This window comes from Mytilus edulis, chromosome 13 (assembly GCF_963676685.1).
Source record: "Mytilus edulis chromosome 13, xbMytEdul2.2, whole genome shotgun sequence".
Lineage (NCBI taxonomy): Eukaryota > Metazoa > Mollusca > Bivalvia > Mytilida > Mytilidae > Mytilus > Mytilus edulis.
Window position 1 is genome coordinate 62,458,023 of NC_092356.1, and position 18,756 is coordinate 62,476,778.

The 18,756-nt window shown below is 32.3% G+C and overlaps 2 protein-coding genes across 2 annotated transcripts in view; both read right to left on the minus strand.

Moving 5' to 3' along the window:
* Positions 1 to 18,756, minus strand: part of LOC139501021 (uncharacterized) — a 455,879-nt gene that overhangs the window by 13,873 nt on the left and 423,250 nt on the right. The gene's annotated exons all lie outside the window — the stretch shown is intronic.
* Positions 1 to 18,756, minus strand: part of LOC139501022 (uncharacterized) — a 38,574-nt gene that overhangs the window by 5,740 nt on the left and 14,078 nt on the right. The window contains exons 3-4 of the mRNA XM_071289973.1: positions 12,756 to 12,888; positions 554 to 853 (exon numbers count right to left, since the gene is read on the minus strand). Of these exons, the coding sequence (XP_071146074.1) occupies positions 554 to 853; positions 12,756 to 12,888 (433 nt within the window). The remainder of the gene's footprint in view (positions 1 to 553; positions 854 to 12,755; positions 12,889 to 18,756) is intronic.

Here is an 18,756-nt window from a genome sequence, read left to right on the forward strand (position 1 = left end):
CACGACAGAAAACTCCATTTTTCAATCTTTCAAGAACCATAACTCCTGAACGGTAAAAGTCAAAATCGTCATTATTGAACTTGACCTCCATTTTGTCACCAGTAACAACATATTAAAATTTGGGAAGTTTTGGTAGAACAGTTCATGCGTAAATGCACGGACACGACAGAAAACTCCATTTTTCAATCTTTCAAGAACCATAACTCCTGAACGGTAAAAGTCAAAATCGCCATTATTCAACTTGACCTTCATTTAGTTGTCAGTAACAACATATTAAATAATTAAAATTTTAAAAGCTTTGGCTGAATGGTTCATGAGTTAATGCACGGACAACATTTGATTGCGGCCCGCCCGACCGCCCGGCCGCCCGACTGCCCGGCTGCCCGACCGCCCAGCCGCCGTACATCCCCAAATCAATAACCAACATTTTTGTCACAAAAATCCGGTTAAAAATTATGCATTTTTTGTAGTTTTGAGAAAAGACAACAATATCACTGCATTCGCATTATCTTCTCAATATAAATTTGTTTACTGCTATAGAAGAGTTAATTACCTTTGTCTGGTCAATGATCATGCCTGGCATAGTCAATTCAGATTCGATTCTTGATCCCTGGTATCTATTCAGATCTAAAAGCAGCTCACCACCATGCTGTCCAAGAACTCTTGTATTAGTAATTCTTTCTATAAGAGGCAGATCAGCTTCTTGGTTACTCTCTGTTAGTGATGAAAATGAGCAAGATGAACTTGCAACACTAGAACTAGAACTGGAATCACTTGGATAGTTACCATCTGATGAATATTCATTTGATCTTGATCTTTTGCTTCGTTTCCTACCTTTAATATCATTCTTCACCTGCAACACATTTTTTTATGGTAATTCAAAACAAGAGTGCACACACCGAAATGTCTCGCCTTCTTTACTAATTATTGATATTATGTTTATAGTCCTAAATATAAAGTTTTATTACAACTGTCTCATAAACTTAACATTAAGCAAGATAACTAAACATTGACCAATAAACCATGAAAATGAGGTCAAAGTCAGATGAACCATGCCAGGCAGACATTTAAACAATTCTTACATACAACAAATATAGTTGAGCTATTGCTTATAGTTTAAGAAAAACAGACCAAAACACAACCAGATGCTCCGCAGGGCGCAGCTTTATACGACCGTAGAGGTTGAACCCTGAATGGTTGGGGCAAGTATGGACACAACATTCAAGCTGGATTCAGCTCTAAATTTGGATTGTGATTAAAAAGTTGACACAGCATAGGTTTCGGACACAGAATGAATGTGGTCTAATGAACTTAAAATATTTTTTTTGCAATATTGCCTTTGAGCAATTCACTATGCTGTTGAATATTAATCCTCTCAAAAAAATGTTTGAAGAAATTTCTTTTTATTTATGAAATCTGAAATGAGAAAAATTTATCTCCCCTCCCTCATTTTTTTTCACATCCCCCTTTCCCTTTTTTCAAAACTGATCTCAATTCAAATTTCTAATGGAGTTTGAAACAATGACTACTCATTTAAATACATCATAAAATATTAAAAATGTAACAAAAGGTGCTTGTTATCACTGAATGGTAAAGATTGTTTTAATTTATCAGTTGGTGGTTAAAGTGAATATACATTGTATATTGTATAAAACAATGATTTAAGTTGATTCAACTACTATTCTGGACAAAGAAAGATAACTCCAATCAAATGAAAATTTCTTGCTATTGCACAATATTGTGCAATTAGATATTTCTTGCTATTGCGCAATACTGTGCAATTGAAAATATTTGCTATTGCCTGATTGCACAATACTGTGCAATTGAAGATTTCTTGCTATTGCACAATACTGAGCAATTGAAAATTTCTTGCTATTGCACAATACTGTGCAATTGAAGATTTCTTGCTATTGCTGAATACTGTACATGTGCAATTGAAAATTTCTTGCTATTGCACAATACTAATTATAATAATTTTGGATCCTGATTTGAACCAACTTGAAAACTGGGCCCATAATCAAAAATCTAAGTACATGTTTAGATTCAGCATATCAAAAAAGCCCAAGATTTCAATTTTTGTTAAAATCAAACTTAGTTTAATTTTGGACCCTTTGGACTTTAATGTAGACCAATTTGAAAACGGGACTAAAAATTAAGAATCTACATACACAGTTAGATTTGGCATATCAAAGAACCCCAATTATTCAATTTTTGATGAAATCAAACAAAGTTTAATTTTGGAACCCGATTTGGAACCAACTTGAAAACTGGGCCAATAATCAAAAATCTATGTACATTTTTAGATTCAGCATATCAAAGAACACCAAGGATTCAATATTTGTTAAAATCAAACTAAGTTTAATTTTGGACCCTTTGGACCTTAATGTAGACCAATTTGAAAATGGGACCAAAAATTAAGAATCTACATACAGTTAGTTAGTCATTAACCTTGTGTCAAACTGTCATTGATTTCTATTTACTTAAACTAAAGTTATAGTGCCAAAACCAAGAAAATGCTTATTTGGGCCCTTTTTGGCCCCTAATTCCTAAAATGTTGGGACCAAAACTCCCAAAATCAATACCAACCTTCCTTTTGTGGTCATAAACCTCGTGTTAAAATTTCATAGATTTCTATTCACTTTTACTAAGGTTAGAGTGCGAAAACTAAAAGTATTCGGACGACGACGACAACGCAGCCAACGTGATAGCAATATACGACGAAAAATTTGCGGTCGTATAAAAAGAGTGCACACACTGAAATGTCTCGCCTTCTTTACTAATCATTGATATTATGTTGATAGTCCTAAGTATAAAGCTTTATTACAACTGTCACATAAACGTTACATTAACCAAGATAACTAAACAAAGACCAATGAACCATGAAAATGAGGTCAAGGTCAGATGAACCATGCCAGGCTGACATGTACAGCTAACAATGCTTCCATAAAACAAATATAGTTGACCTAATACTTATAGTTTAAGAAAAATAGACTAAAACACAAAAACTTAACACTGAGCAATGAACCGTGAAAATGAGGTCAAGGTCAAATAAAACCTGCGCGACTAATATATAAATCATAAAATATTTCCATACACTAAATATAGTTGACCTTTGGTATATAGTATCAGATAAAAAGACCAAAACTGAAAAACTTAACTTTGACCACTGAACCATGAAAGAGGTCAAGGTCAGATGACATCTGTCTGCTAGACATGTTCACCTTACAATCATTCCATACAACAAATATAGTAGAACTATTGCATAAAGTATGAGAAAAACAGACCAAAACACAAAAACTTAACTATAACCACTGAACCATGAAAATGAGGTCAAGGTCAGATGACACCTGCCAGTTGGTCATGTACACCTTACAGTCCTTCCATACACCGAATATACTAGCCCTATTGCTTATAGTATCTGAGATATGGACTTGACCACCAAAACTTAACCTTGTTCACTGAGCCATGAAATGAGGTCCAGGTCAAGTGAAAACTGTCTGACGGGCATGAGGACCTTGCAAAGTACGCACATACCAAATATAGTTATCCTATTACTTATAATAAGAGAGAATTCAACATTACAAAAAATCTGAACTTTTTTTTCAAGTGGTCACTGAACCATGAAAATGAGGTCAAGGATATTGGACATGTGACTGACGGAAACTTCGTAACATGAGGCATCTATTTACAAAGTATGAAGCATCTAGGTCTTCCACGTTCTACAAGTGAAACTGCGAGCTACTGCTCACTGATGATACCCCCGCCGCAAGTGGATAATATTAATAGTGTAAAAATATGCAAGTGTTCGGTAAACAGGAAGTTGTCGAGTGATGAATCTGAAAACGCATCACACGGTATAGCTGACTTATAAAAATCCTGAAACCAAATTTCAGAAATCCTTGTATTGTAGTTCCTGAGAAAAATGTGACGAAAATTTTTAACTTGGTTATCATGTGTAAAATCATACAAGTGTTCGGTAAACAGGAAGTAGTCGAGTGATGAATCTGAAAACGCATCACACGGTATAGCTGACTTATATAAATCCTGAAACCAAATTTCAGAAATCCTTGTATTGTAGTTCCTGAGAAAAATGTGATGAAAATTTTCAACTTGGCTATCATGTGTAAAATCATACAAGTGTTCGGTAAACAGGAAGTTGTCAAGTGATGAATCTGAAAACGCATCACACGGTATAGCTGACTTATATAAATCCTGAAACCAAATTTCAGAAATCCTTGTATTGTAGTTCCTGAGAAAAATGTGACGAAAATTTTCAACTTGGCTATCATGTGTAAAATCAGACAAGTGTTCGGTAAACAGGAAGTTGTCAAGTGATGAATCTGAAAACGCATCACACGGTGTGGGTGACATATATAAATGTTGATACCAAATTACAGAAAGGGTGGATGTGTAGTTCCTGAGAAAAATGTGACGAAAGTTTCATGGGACGGACTGACTGACTGACGGACGGACTGACGGACGGACTGACGGAAGGACTGATGGACGGACGGACGGACTGACAGACAGAGGTAAAACAGTATACCCCCCCTTTTTTAAAGCGGGGGTATATTTTAAAGCGGGGGTATAAAAATATAAAGCTTTTAAGAAGTGAGCTAACACTGCCGCCGCCGGATCACTATCCCTATGTCAAGCTTTCTTTAACAAAAGTTGCAGGCTTGACAAAAATTTAACTTTGACCACTGAACCATGCAAATTAGGTCAAGGTCAGATGACATCTGCCCACTAGACATGAACATATGCACACCTTGCAATCATTTCATACAACAAATATAGTAGACCTATTGCATAAAGTATGAGAAAAACAGACCAAAACACAACCAGGTGCTCCGCAGGGCGCAGCTTTATACGACCGCAGAGGTCGAACCCTGAACAGTTGGGGCAAGTATGGACAAAACATTCTAGCGTGATACAGCTCTGAATTTGGATTGTGATCAAATTTTTGACATTACATGGGTTTTTTTTTACACAAAACAAATGTCAAGATTTTACAAATTTTACAATTAAAGATTTCTTCTTCAAACTTTTTAAATCTAAAATTAAATAGTTGACACAGCATAGGTTTCTGACACAGAATGAATGTGGTCTAATGAACTTAAAAGTTTGTTTTTGCCTTTTAGCAATTCACTATGCTGTTGAATATTAATCCTTTCAAAAAAATGTTTGAAGAAATTTTCTTTTTATTTATGAAATCTGAAATGAGAAAAATTTAACCAACCCCCCCCCCCCCCCCCCCCCCCCCCCCCCCCCCTTTTTTCACATCCTCGTTTCCCTTTTTCCAAAACTGATATCAATTCAAATTTCTAATGGAGTTTGCAACAATAACTACTCTTTTAAATACATCATAAAATATTAAAATGTAAAATAAAGTGCTTGTTATCACTGAATGGTAAAGATTGGTTGGTAGTAAAAGTGAACATACATTGTTTATTGTATAAAACAATAAAAAAAAACTTCATCAGCAACATTTTATATTGGCAAATTTTCAATGAAGTTATTTACATAAAGTTATTGGCAAATAAAAATAGAAAATGACATCATAGTCATGTGTGGCAAATGTCCAACATTTTAGATAAGATAAGGAAATAAGATGTAAAAAAACTGCTTGTTATCACTGAATGGTAAAGATTATTTTAATTTATCAGTTGAAAGTAAAAAGTGAATATACATTGTATATTGTATATAACAAAGATTTAAGTTGATTCTGGACAAAGAAAGATAACTCCAATTAAAAAAAATCTTGCTATTGCACAATATTTTGCAATTAGATATTTCTTGCTTACTATTCTGGAAAAAGAAAGATAACTCTAATTAAAAAAAAATTTGCTATTTCACAATATTGTGCAATTAGATATTTCTTGCCATTGCGCAATACTGTGCAATTGAAAAGACTTGCTATTGCACAATACTTAATATAATAATTTTAGATCCTGATTTGGACCAACTTGAAAACTGGGCCCATAATAAAAAATCTAAGTACATTTTTGGATTCAGCATATCAAAGAACCCCAAGATTTCAATTTTTGTTAAAATCAGACTAAGTTTAATTTTGGACCCTTTGGACTTTAGTGTAGACCAATTTGAAAACAGGACCAAAAATGAAGAATCTACATACACAGTTAGATTTGGTATATCAAAGAACCCCATTTATTCAATTTTTGATGAAATCAAACAAAGTTTAATTTTGGACCCCGATTTGGACCAACTTGAAAACTGGGCCAATAATCAAGAATCTAAGTACATTTTTAGATTCAGCATATCAAAGAACCTAACTGATTCATTTTTTGTCAAAATCAAACTAAGTTTAATTTTGGACCCTTTGGACCTTAATGTAGACCAATTTGAAAACGGGACCAAAAGTTAAGAATCTACATACACAGTCATGACAGTTAGATTCGGCATATCAAAGAACCCCAATTATTCAATTTTGATGAAATCAAACAAAGTTTAATTTTGGACCCTTTGGGCCCCTTATTCTGTTGGGACCAAAACTCCCAAAATCAATACCAACCTTCCTTTTATGGTCATAAACCTTGTATTTAAATTTCATAGATTTCTATTTACTTATACTAACGTTATGGTGCGAAAACCAAGAAAAATGCTTATTTGGGTCCCTTTTTGGCCCCTAATTCCTAAACTGTTGGGACCTAAACTCCCAAAATCAATACCAACCTTCCTTTTGTAGTCATTAACATTGTGTTAAAATTTCATTGATTTCTATTTACTTTAACTAAAGTTATTGTGCGAAAACCAAGAATAATGCTTATTTGGGCCCTTTTTTGGCCCCTAATTCCTAAACTGTTGAAACCAAAACTCCCAAAATCAATCCCAACCGTTCTTTTGTGGTCATAAACCTTGTGTCAAAATTTCATAGATTTCTATTAACTTAAACTAAAGTTATAGTGCGAAAACCAAGAAAATGCTTATTTGGGCCCTTTTTGGCCCCTAATTCCTAAAATGTTGGGACCAAAACTCCCAAAATCAATACCAACCTTCCTTTTGTGGTCATAAACCTTGTGTTAAAATTTCATAGATTTCCATTCACTTTTACTAAAGTTAGAGTGCGAAAACTAAAAGTATTCAGACGCCGGACGACGACGACGACGCCGACGCCAACGTGATAGCAATATACGACGAAAAATTTTTCAAATTTTGCGGTCGTATAAAAACTTAACTAAAACCACTGAACCATGAAAATGAGGTCAAGGTCAGATGACACCTGCCAGTTCGACATGTACACCTTACAGTCCTTTCATACACCAAATTACTAGACCAATTGCTTATAGTATCTGAGATATGGACTTGACCACCAAAACTTAACCTTGTTCACTGATCTATAAAATGAGGTCGAGGTCAAGTGAAAACTGTCTGACGGGCATGAGGACCTTGCAATGTACGCACATACCAATTATAGTTATCCAATTACTTATACTGTAATCAGAGAGAATTTAACATTACAAAAAATCTGAACTTTTTTTTCAAGTGGTCACTGAACCATGAAAATGAGGTCAAGGATATTGGACATGTGACTGACGGAAACTTTGTAACATGAGTCTATATACAAAGTATGAAGCATCCAGGTCTTTCACCTTCTAAAATATATAGCTTTTAAGAAGTGAGCTAACACCGCTGCCGCTGCCGCCGCCACCGCCACCACCAGATCACTATACCTACAAAAATTGCAGGCTCGACAAAAAAATCAAATTCAACATTTATTCAGTTCTGATTATCAATGTACAGAAATATGCAACATGATAGAACTTTTAGTGAGGAAAATCACATACTTTAAGGTTCAATTCTTTATGTGTAAATAGAAAGCATCACATTAACTTATGATCCCCAAAAATTGAGGTCAAGGTCAAACAAATCATGCCACGAATATATATATATATCAGGGATGATTCCAGGTGTTTTCAAATGGGTCCCTTGAATATCAAATTGGGAATTTTTATCCCAATTGGGATTTTTTTATGCATACAATCTAATACGAAATAATATCATTTTCCTGTAAAAATGGAAAATGAATATTAAGTTAATTTCACTTGTATACTGATTGAAGAAATTATTGGATTCAGACTAGGGAAGTTGTAATACATGAGAATATCATTGCATATGATGCACTATCATCTTAACTTTGGTAAACGAGGCCTATTACAAAAACATATGTACCACAAGTACTAGCTAACATAAACCTATGGCAAGCGGTTTAGCTATTTATTCGAATTTCAAATTATCTGATAATATATAAGATATCTTATGTAATATATAAGATATCTAATGTAATATATAAGATATCTCATGTAATATATAAGATATCTCATATAATATATAAGATTTATTTAAGATATCTTAAAGTATATGAAATATCTTACAAATATGTTTTGTATAAGATATCTTATCATATACTTAGACTAAATAACATATGATTTTTACTGTATGATAATAGCATTAAATTAACGTAAATTCCATATTTTTCGAATTGGTGTTTAGCGGGCTGATATGAAAAGTGTATCACATGCTTCGATTGTTATCACATGCCTTTCCGTAACGTTATCACATGGCATTCCGGTGATACTCGGCAAATTCCGGAAAATACACCTCAATGCTACGTTTTCAGTGAAAAACATTAAGAAATAGTGTACAACACAATTATTTAGATACTGAAAAGTATACTGTGTAAAATAATAACAAAAAATAAATAAAAAATGAAAAAAACAAACAAACAAATTATTGAATAAATGCATTCTTTATAAGTTTCAAACATAATTTAGAAAGTTACTTTGAAAAGGTTGACTTTTCCAAACAGTTCTCACTATGTATATTGTGATAATACATGCGATATGAAAAATGCCATGTAATAATCTGATATTATATAAGTTGGATATCATATTAAGAAAATTATATGAAATATCTTATAATTTATACGATATCTTTAATAATATTTCTTATAATATATAAGATATCATAAATAATATTTTTTATAATATATCTTATATAGAATAATATCTTATGTAATATAGAAGATAACTTATATCGATTTTAAAATATATATATCTTACATATACTATAGATAAGATATCTTACAAATATACTTTATATAAGGTATCTTATAAATATACTTTATAAAGATATCTTACAAATTTACTTTATATAAGATATCTTATATAGTTTATAAGATATCTTATATAATTTATAAGATATCTGATAATATCAGATTATTACATGGCATTTTTCATATCGCATGTATTATCAGCCCTAGGTTCAATATCAGCCCAAGAGCCGCATGGCTCGAGGGCTGATAATACATGCGATATGAAAAATGACATGTTATGATCTTTTTATCATATGCTTCAACAGTAGAGAAAAATAACAGATTCATATATTGATCTTTCTACGTGGTTTCCGAAAAGAAGTTGAAAGAGTAAAAAGTTCACGGACGTCGGACCAAAAATTTGATACATTCAATATGAAATCTTTCTATCATATGCCTCAACAGAGAAAAAATCATTTAAATATTGACGAATTGACAAAAAATAATTCAACAATATGCATCATGAACATTGTTTGGAAAAGTCAGCTTTTTTAAAGTAACTTTCTAAATTATGTTTCAGAAAAACTTAAAAAATGCATTTATTTAATATATTTTTTTTTAATTTAATTTAATCATTTCACACAATATACTTTCCACTATTCAAATAATTGTTTTGTACACTACTTTGTAATGTTTTTCACTGAAAATGTAGCATTGAGGTGTATTTTCCGGAATTTGCCGAGTATCACCGGAATGCCATGTGATAACGTTACGGAAAGGCATGTGATAACAATCGAAGCATGTGATAAACTTTTCATATCAGCCCGCTAAGCACCAATTCGGAAAATATGGAAAATACTTTAATTTAATGCTATTATCATACGGTAAAAATCATATGTTATTTAGTCTAAGTATATGATAATGAAAATTATATGAGATAACTTATAAACTTTAAGATATCTCATAAATTACTTAAGATATCTCGTGAACTATATAAGATAGCTTATTAACTTTATGAGATATCTTTCAAACTATATCAAATATCTAATGAAGTATTATATAAGATATCTTATAAGTTAATGAGATATCTTGAAGTTAGATTTAATAGAAAAACGGCTTGCCATATTAACCAGTGAACAAAATCCACCATTGGGTAATTTTTCAACAGATCATCTTTATTTACCTTGCTTTAAATGTATTTCAAATAGAACTGTCCAATTGTTGAGTTCAGAAAAGCAATTACAAAAGTATATATATTTAATTGATAAGATATTTAAAGCAATTAAACCAGTGAACTTTAAAATTATTTGGATCATTTTCATATCTTTTGAAACAGTTCCAAAATGATGACATCGTATTTCAGGGGGGTCTCATTTCACGAATGGTCTATCTTCAACATTATTTTCAAAAACGTTCAAAATTTTGTCTTTTGCTGAAAAAAGAGCAAAATATAAAATAATTTCCTTTACAAAACAAGTTTTAATCAAATTACATAACTGGATCTGCTGGGCAATCTGCTTTTATCATTAAAATTCCTTCATCAATGTTATATCAAAATTTGAATTTGGTCTTTGTCGAGGTCTGTTTTGACACCCATTTTGACAAAAAGCATATTTTTGATCAACCTGCTGAGCGATCTACTTTTACGAGACCGAATTTCCCATAACATTTTAACTTCAATTGAATCCGGCCGCCAAAATTGTTTACCTCATGTTGACATAATTAAATTAAATCGTTGTTAATAAAATGCGATCATAGTCAGGATTCTTATCCAGATTTTACTAGGTTTTGACGACAAACTATGAAAAATTAAAGTTGCCGTAATCGGTGACGGAAATTTTCCGGAAATACCAATTTTTGTTTTATTTTCCTCAATTGGGAATTTATATTTACAAACATTTTTCTGGGGCCGCTGGCTGATTTAAGGGCCGTTAAGCGGCCCTAAACAATATAGTGGAATCATCCCTGTATATAAACCTTGAAATCATGTATACATTGAATATAGTCATGATAGTTGACCTATTGATTGCTTATAGTAGATAAGAAATAGACCAAACCAAGAAAACTTTATATTGACCAATGAAACATGTATACAAAGTCAAAGTCAGATGAACCCTACCAGACATGTACACTTTACAATAATTCAATGGATCAAATATTGTTACTTTTGTTTAGCAACACTATTTAGTCTGTCAAATCTTATGTTAGCAACAATAATGTCCATCAAATCTTATGTTAGCAATAATAATGTCCGTCAAATCTTATGTTAGCAACAATAATGTCCGTCAAATCTTATGTTAGCAACAATAATGTCCGTCAAGTCTTATGTTAGCAACAATAATGTCCGTCAAGTCTTATGTTAGCAACAATAATGTCCGTCAAATCTTATGTTAGCAACAATAATGTCCGTCAAATCTTATGTTAGCAACAATAATGTCCGTCAAATCTTATGTTAGCAACAATAATGTCCGTCAAATCTTATGTTAGCAACAATAATGTCCGTCAAATCTTATGTTAGCAACAATAATGTCCGTCAAATCTTATGTTAGCAACAATAATGTCCGTCAAATCTTATGTTAGCAACACTAATGTCCGTCAAATCTTATGTTAGCAACAATAATGTCCGTCAAATCTTATGTCAGCAACAATAATGTCCGTCAAATCTTATGTTAGCAACAATAACGTCTGTCAAATCTTATGTTAGCAACAATAAGGTCCGTCAAATCTTATGTTAGCAACAATAACGTCCGTCAAATCTTATGTTAGCAACAATAACGTCCGTCAAATCTTATGTTAGCAACAATAACGTCCGTCAAATCTTATGTTAGCAACAATAATGTCCGTCAAATCTTATGTTAGCAAACAATAATGTCTGTCAAATCTTATGTTAGCAACAATAATGTCCGTCAAATCTCATGTTAGCAACAACAAGGATGTGTCCATAGTACACGGATGCCCCACTCACACTATCATTTTACATGTTCAGTGGACCGTGAAATTGGGGTTAATACTTTAATTTGGCATTAAAATTATGAAGATCATATTATAGGGAACATGTGTACTAAGTTTCAAGTTGATTGGACTTCAACTTCATCAAAAACTACCTTGACCAAAAACTTTAACCTGAAACAGGACGAATGGACACACGGACAACAAACGGACGGACCAACAAACGGAGGCATAATGCCCCTCTACTATTGTAGGTGGGGCATTAATAAATCTGTCAAATATTATGTTAGCAAAAATAGTCCGTCAAATATTATATTAGCAACAAAAAAGTCCGTCAAATCTTATGTTAGCAGCATTGTTCATGTCTGTCAAATCTTATGTTAGCAACTCTAAGATAATCCATTTTTAAAGTTATTACAATTACTTTTTAATTGGTGCAGATGTTAAGAAATATTTTATTCCAATTTGCCTTTCATATTTAAGCAAGATATCAGGATTGTTTGTGTTGCTAACATAAGAGTTTCCGTCAAAATGTCTGTCAATTTTGTTATGATAGAAACATATTTTAAGGTGTCATTTATTCAAAAAATCTAAAGTGAATAGATCTACTTTTTGTCAAAAAGTGTTTACTTATATAAGTATACCATGTTTTCCAAAACAGAATTTTATTGTTGTTGATTTTGTTAAACATAGTTTTGGGAATTTTTTAACTTTCTTATTTGGAATCTGCCATGAATAAGATAAAACTTTGGCATACCTCTACAACAGTAACCATAATATCAGTCTTCCTTTGTTCAAGACCTGTTTTAAAAAATCTAAAGTCTGGTTCCGATATCACAGTACAATGTGCTAGATTTCGCCAACTTGTTTCTTGTCCTTTGCAACACTTACTGCAATGAAAATATAAAATTAACAAGAATGTGTCTATAGAAAACGGATGCCCATCCGCACTATCACTTTCTATGTTCAGTGGATCTTGAAAATGGGGTAAAATCTCTAATTTGGGGTAAAATCTCTAATTTGACATTAAAATAAGGAAGATCCTATCATCATGATCATACGGAACATGTAAACTATATTTCAAGTTGATTGGACTTCAACATTTCAACTTCATCAAAAACTACCTCGACCAAAAACTTTAACCTGGAACAGGACAGACCGATGGACAAAAGGACAAACGACTGAATGGACTGATGCACAGACCAGAAAACATAATGCCTATAAACGGGGCATAATATATAAATATTAAACAAAACTTTGTATAAAAACTTCACAAGAGTGAACACGCTGAAATGTCTCGCCTTCTATACTAATCATTGATATTATGTTGATAGTCCTAAGTATAAAGCTAATTATACATTGTAAGCTTTATTACAACTGTCACATAAACTTAACATTAACCAAGATAACTAAACAAAGACCAATGAACCTTGAAAAAGAGGTCCAGGTCAGATGAACCATGCCAGGCAGACAGGTACAGCTAACAATGCTTCTATACAACATATATAGTTGACACATTACTTATCAGTCAGGGGCATTACTTAAACAAGTAACAATTAAAATTACCTATACAAGTAATGTTGAAAACGAGGCTAATTTAAATATAACTTATATAAGTTATTTTTCTGAATATTATTTTTATAGGTGTCCAAGAATACAGATTTTACTAGCTTTAAAAAAATTTCACAGTTATCTGGTTATTTTTCCTTTGATATATAAAAACTAATTGTTCAGAAATACTGATTAACTTTCCGACACACTTATCTTTCGTACTGACGCTTCTGGGTCAAAGATTGGTCTCTTGGGACTATTAAATTATCATTTTCCTCTAAAATCTTGAAGGTAGACTAATTTAAATAGATAGATACTTGTGAATTAATTTAGACCTGAAGTTATTTATAATTTGTAACCTAAATCAATTACATATGTGCCTTAGATAAGTGTAATTGCTATTTTTTCCAAAAATGTTTAAAATAACTTATTCAAGTAATATTTTTGTCATTATTTTCAAAGTAACCCTTAATCTCTATACTCCTTTCAAATCTGATAAATTCTTTATTTTATGATATAAAATGTTGTTTAAAATCATGAAAACTACATTTAGTCTATGTTTCTATTGAAAATTAAAATAACTCTATTAAGTAATTTTATTATTTTTAAAATAAAAAATTACTTATATAAGTAATTAAAAAAAATAACTTGTTTAAGTAACGCCCCTGACTGCTTATAGTTTAAGAAAAATAGACCAAAACACAAAAACTTAACACTGTGCAATGAACCGTGAAAATGAGGTCACGGTTAAATAAAACCTGCTCGACTGACATGAAGATCATAAAATATTTCCATACACCAAATATAGTTGACCTATGGCATATAGCATTAGATAAAAAGACCAAAACTAAAAAACTTAACTTTGACCACTGAACCATGAAAATGAGGTCAAGGTCACATGACATCTGCCCGCTAGACATGTACAATTAACAATCATTCCATACAACAAATATAGTAGACCTATTGCATATGGTATGAGAAAAACATACCAAAAGACAAAAATTTAACTATAACCACTGAACCATGAAAATGAGGTCAAGGTCAGGACATATGACACCTGCCAGTTGGACATGTACACCTTACAGTCCTTCCATACACAAAATATACTAGCCCTATTGCTTATCAGTCAGGGGCATTACTTAAACAAGTAACAATTAAAATTACCTATTCAAGTAATGTTGAAAACGAGGCTATTTTAAATATTACTTATATAAGTAACTTTTCTGAATATTATTTTTATAGGTGTCCAATAAGGCCATGGTTTTTTAATTTGTTGGTTTACGGATTTTCCCCATGAAAAAGTCGGGTCGGTCGGCCGGGAAAAAAAAGAGAAAAAAAATCATCTTTGAAGACAGAAAAATATGCAAAATCAATATATATTTCACCTTTCTAACAATATGTTTGTTATGCCATTTTATCATCATTTCTTAAATTTTAGGTCAATGAAATATTATTGCTCAGCTGTTATAAACATCGCATGACATTGTCTAATAAGTTACAGTAAAAAAAGGGGGGTGCACGGACAAAGATGAAATTAAATCGTCATTTTAGAAACAAGAAAAATAGATTCGCGTAGCTCTTTATCAATTCCAGAAAACTTGGTGAATAATGATCTTCAAGCACGAAAACTGATAAAGAAAAAAAATGTAAAAACGTCGTACGAAAATAAGTTTCAACACACGTGTCAAAAACCTAATAGACTCGTCCATTGGAAAAACGAGATTATCGGGTCAATCTGTTGTCTCGCATTCCCGTTTTTTATCCAAATGGACGATAATTTTTTTATTATCTATGAAACAAGAAAATTTCAAATGCTTTATTCATATTCAATACTTCAACTTGATGCCTTCAACCTATCCACATTTGGACAAGTCTATTTCTATGAGATGATGCATCTTACGGACTGAAGACAAATAAGGGAAACGAACTTATTGTGTAATTGGTTTTAAACACAAGTTTCGTTCCGCAAAATTATTTGTGCAAACGACATTTCAAGGTCAGTTATTATGATAATTGATTTGTCTATATTTAAAAACGTAAACTGGAAGTTTTATTTTTTCACAACAGCAAGTGTTATCAATTTTGTTAGTGATTAATGCATTTCATTTCATAAAAAAAAAATTTCAGGGATAATGCATTTCTTAGGGTCGGCGGGAATAAAAGAGCATGAAAAGTCAATTTTATTTTTATTCTGGAAATCGGCAAAATCGGGTCGGCGGATCCGTAAACCAACAAATTAAAAAATCCTGGCCTAATACAGATTTTACTAGGTTTAACAATTTTTCACAGTCATCGGATTATTTTTCCCCTAACATATTAATTCTAATCCTTCTGAAACACTAATTAACTTTCTGACGCACTTATCTTTTATACCAACGCTTCTTGGTCAAAGATTGGTATCTTGGGACAATTAAATTCTCATTTTCCTCCAAAATTTTGAAGGTAGACTGATATAAATTGATAGATACTTTTGAATTGATTAAGACTTGAAGTTATTTATAATTTGTAACCCAAACCAAGTACACATGTTCCTTAAATAAGTTTTGATACTAATTTTATTAAAAATGTATCAAATAACTTATTCGAGTAATATTTTTGTCATAATTTTTAAAGTAACCCTTCATCTCTATAATCCTCTCAAATACAATAAATTCTTAACTTTATGATATGAAATTATGTAAAAACTCATCAAAACTACATTTAGTCGATGTTTTATTGAAATTTAAAATAACTCTGTTAAGTAATTTTTTTATTTTCAAAAACAAAAATTACTTATATAAGTTACTTTAAAAAATTACTTGTTTAAGTAATGCCCCTGACTGCTTATAGTATCTGAGATATGGACTTGACCACCAAAACTTAACCTTGTTCACTGATCCATGAAATGAAGTCTAGGTCAAGTGAAAACTGTCTGACAGACACGAGGACCTTTCAAGGTACGCACATATCAAATATAGTTATCCTATTACTTATAATAAGAGAGAATTCAACATTACAAAAAATTTGAACTTTTTTTTTAAGTGGTCACTGCATCATGAAAATGAGGTCAAGGACATTGGACATGTGACTGACGGAAACTTCGTAACATGAAGCATCTATATACAAAGTATGAAGCATCCAGGTCTTCCACCTTCAAAAATATAAAGCTCTTAAGAAGTGAGCTAACGCCGCCGCCGTAGCCGCCACCGCCGGATCACTATCTCTATGTCGAGCTTTCTGCAACAAAAGTTGCAGGCTCGACAAAAACCATACCTCTGCTCTGCAGGGAGCAGCTTTATATGACCGCAGAGGTCGAACCCTGAACAGCTGGGGCAAGTATGGACACAATATTCATGCTTGATACAGCTCTTATTTGGATTGTGATTAAATAGTTGACACAACATAGGTTTCTGACACAGAATGAATGTGGTCTAAGAACTTAAACTTAACAAGAATGTGTCCAAAGTACACAGATGCCCTACTCGCACTATCCTTTTCCATGTTCCATGGACTGTGAAATTGGTTAATCATCTAATTTGGCATTAAAATTAGAAAGATTATACTATAGGGAACATATGTACTAAGTTTCAAGTTGATTGGACTTCAATTTCATCAGAAACTACCTTGACCAAAAACTTTAACCTGAAACTCCCACCTTCATTTTCTATGTTTAGTGAACCATGAAATTGGGGTCAAAAGTCTAATTTGGCTTTAAAATAAGAAAGATCATATCATAAGGAACAAGTGTACTAAGTTTCAAGTTGATTGGACTTCAGCTTCATCAAAAACTACCTTGACCAAAAACTTTAACCTGAAACTCCCCCTTTCATTTTCTATGTTCAGTGGACCGTGAAATTGGGTCAAAAGTCTAATTTGGCTTTAAAATTAGAAAGATCATATCTTAAGCAACAAGTGTACTAAGTTTCAAGTTGATTGGACTTCAGCTTCATCAAAAACTACCTCGACCAAAAACTTTAACCTAAACGCACACACAGAGGAACGAACCCAGGAACAGAGGCACAGACCAGAAAACATAATGCCCCTCTACTATCTTATAATGTGTCAAACCAACACAAAGACAATTACTATAGAAAATGAACATGCTGTCAAAATCCATTTGTTCTCACTGATGAACTCCCACTTTCATTTTCTATGTTCAGTGGACCGTTAAATTGGGGTCAAAAGTCTAATTTGGCTTTAAAATTAGAAAGATCATATCATAAGCAACAAGTGTAATAAGTTTCAAGTTGATTGGACTTCAGCTTCATCAAAAACTACCTTGATCAAAAACTTTAACCTGAACGGACGCACAGACGAACGAAGGGACGGAGACACAGACCAGAAAACATAATGCCCACTCTACTATCGTAGGTGGGGCGTAAAACTTTAAAATTTTAAATTGGACATTTACCTATTATGGTCCAATATCCAAAATCTAAATACATGGTTAGATTCAGCATATGGGACAATATCCCTAATGTGCCTTGAAATGAGGAACTCAAAAGTCATGTGTAAACAAAAAATATTTGTGTAGTGATATTTGACACATTTATATGATAAACAAATGACTGAGCTGAACCATTTGTGTTAATTTAGAAAGAAGGGGAACACAGAATAAATGTGTTAAAACTATGGAGCTATTAATGTGTTCAAAGTATTAAATTTTCAAAGCACTTATTGTGTTAAAAATGGGATTTTTTTCCCAAGAGGAGCCGCATCACAAAAGAATACTCGGGGTTTGCTAATTTACGGAACAATGAATCACACTTCGTACCCCGAAAATTTAACCACATATGTAAAAATGTCTCAGCTTCGAAACAAGCCATCATACATATACAAGTTTACGATATGGGCTGAGCAACAGAAGAAAACGTTATCATTACCGCCTATGGAGAAAGAATTACGCATATTGCCCCATATCATAGAACCCCAAGAATTCAATTTTTGATGAAATCAAATAATGTTCAATTTTAGACCCTTTAAACCTCAATGTGGACCAATTTGATAACCGGGCCCAAATATTAAAAATCTAAATACATGGTTAGATTCAGGATATTAAAGAACCCCACATATTCAATTTTTGTTGAAATCAAACAAAGTTTAATTTTGGACCCCGATTGGGACAAACTTCACCAATTTATTGTTATCAAATGAAAATCGTTCATTTTTAAATGCCACCGGGGTATTTGCCAAAAGGATATGCCTTGTTTACCCTCTCTGCCGTGGTA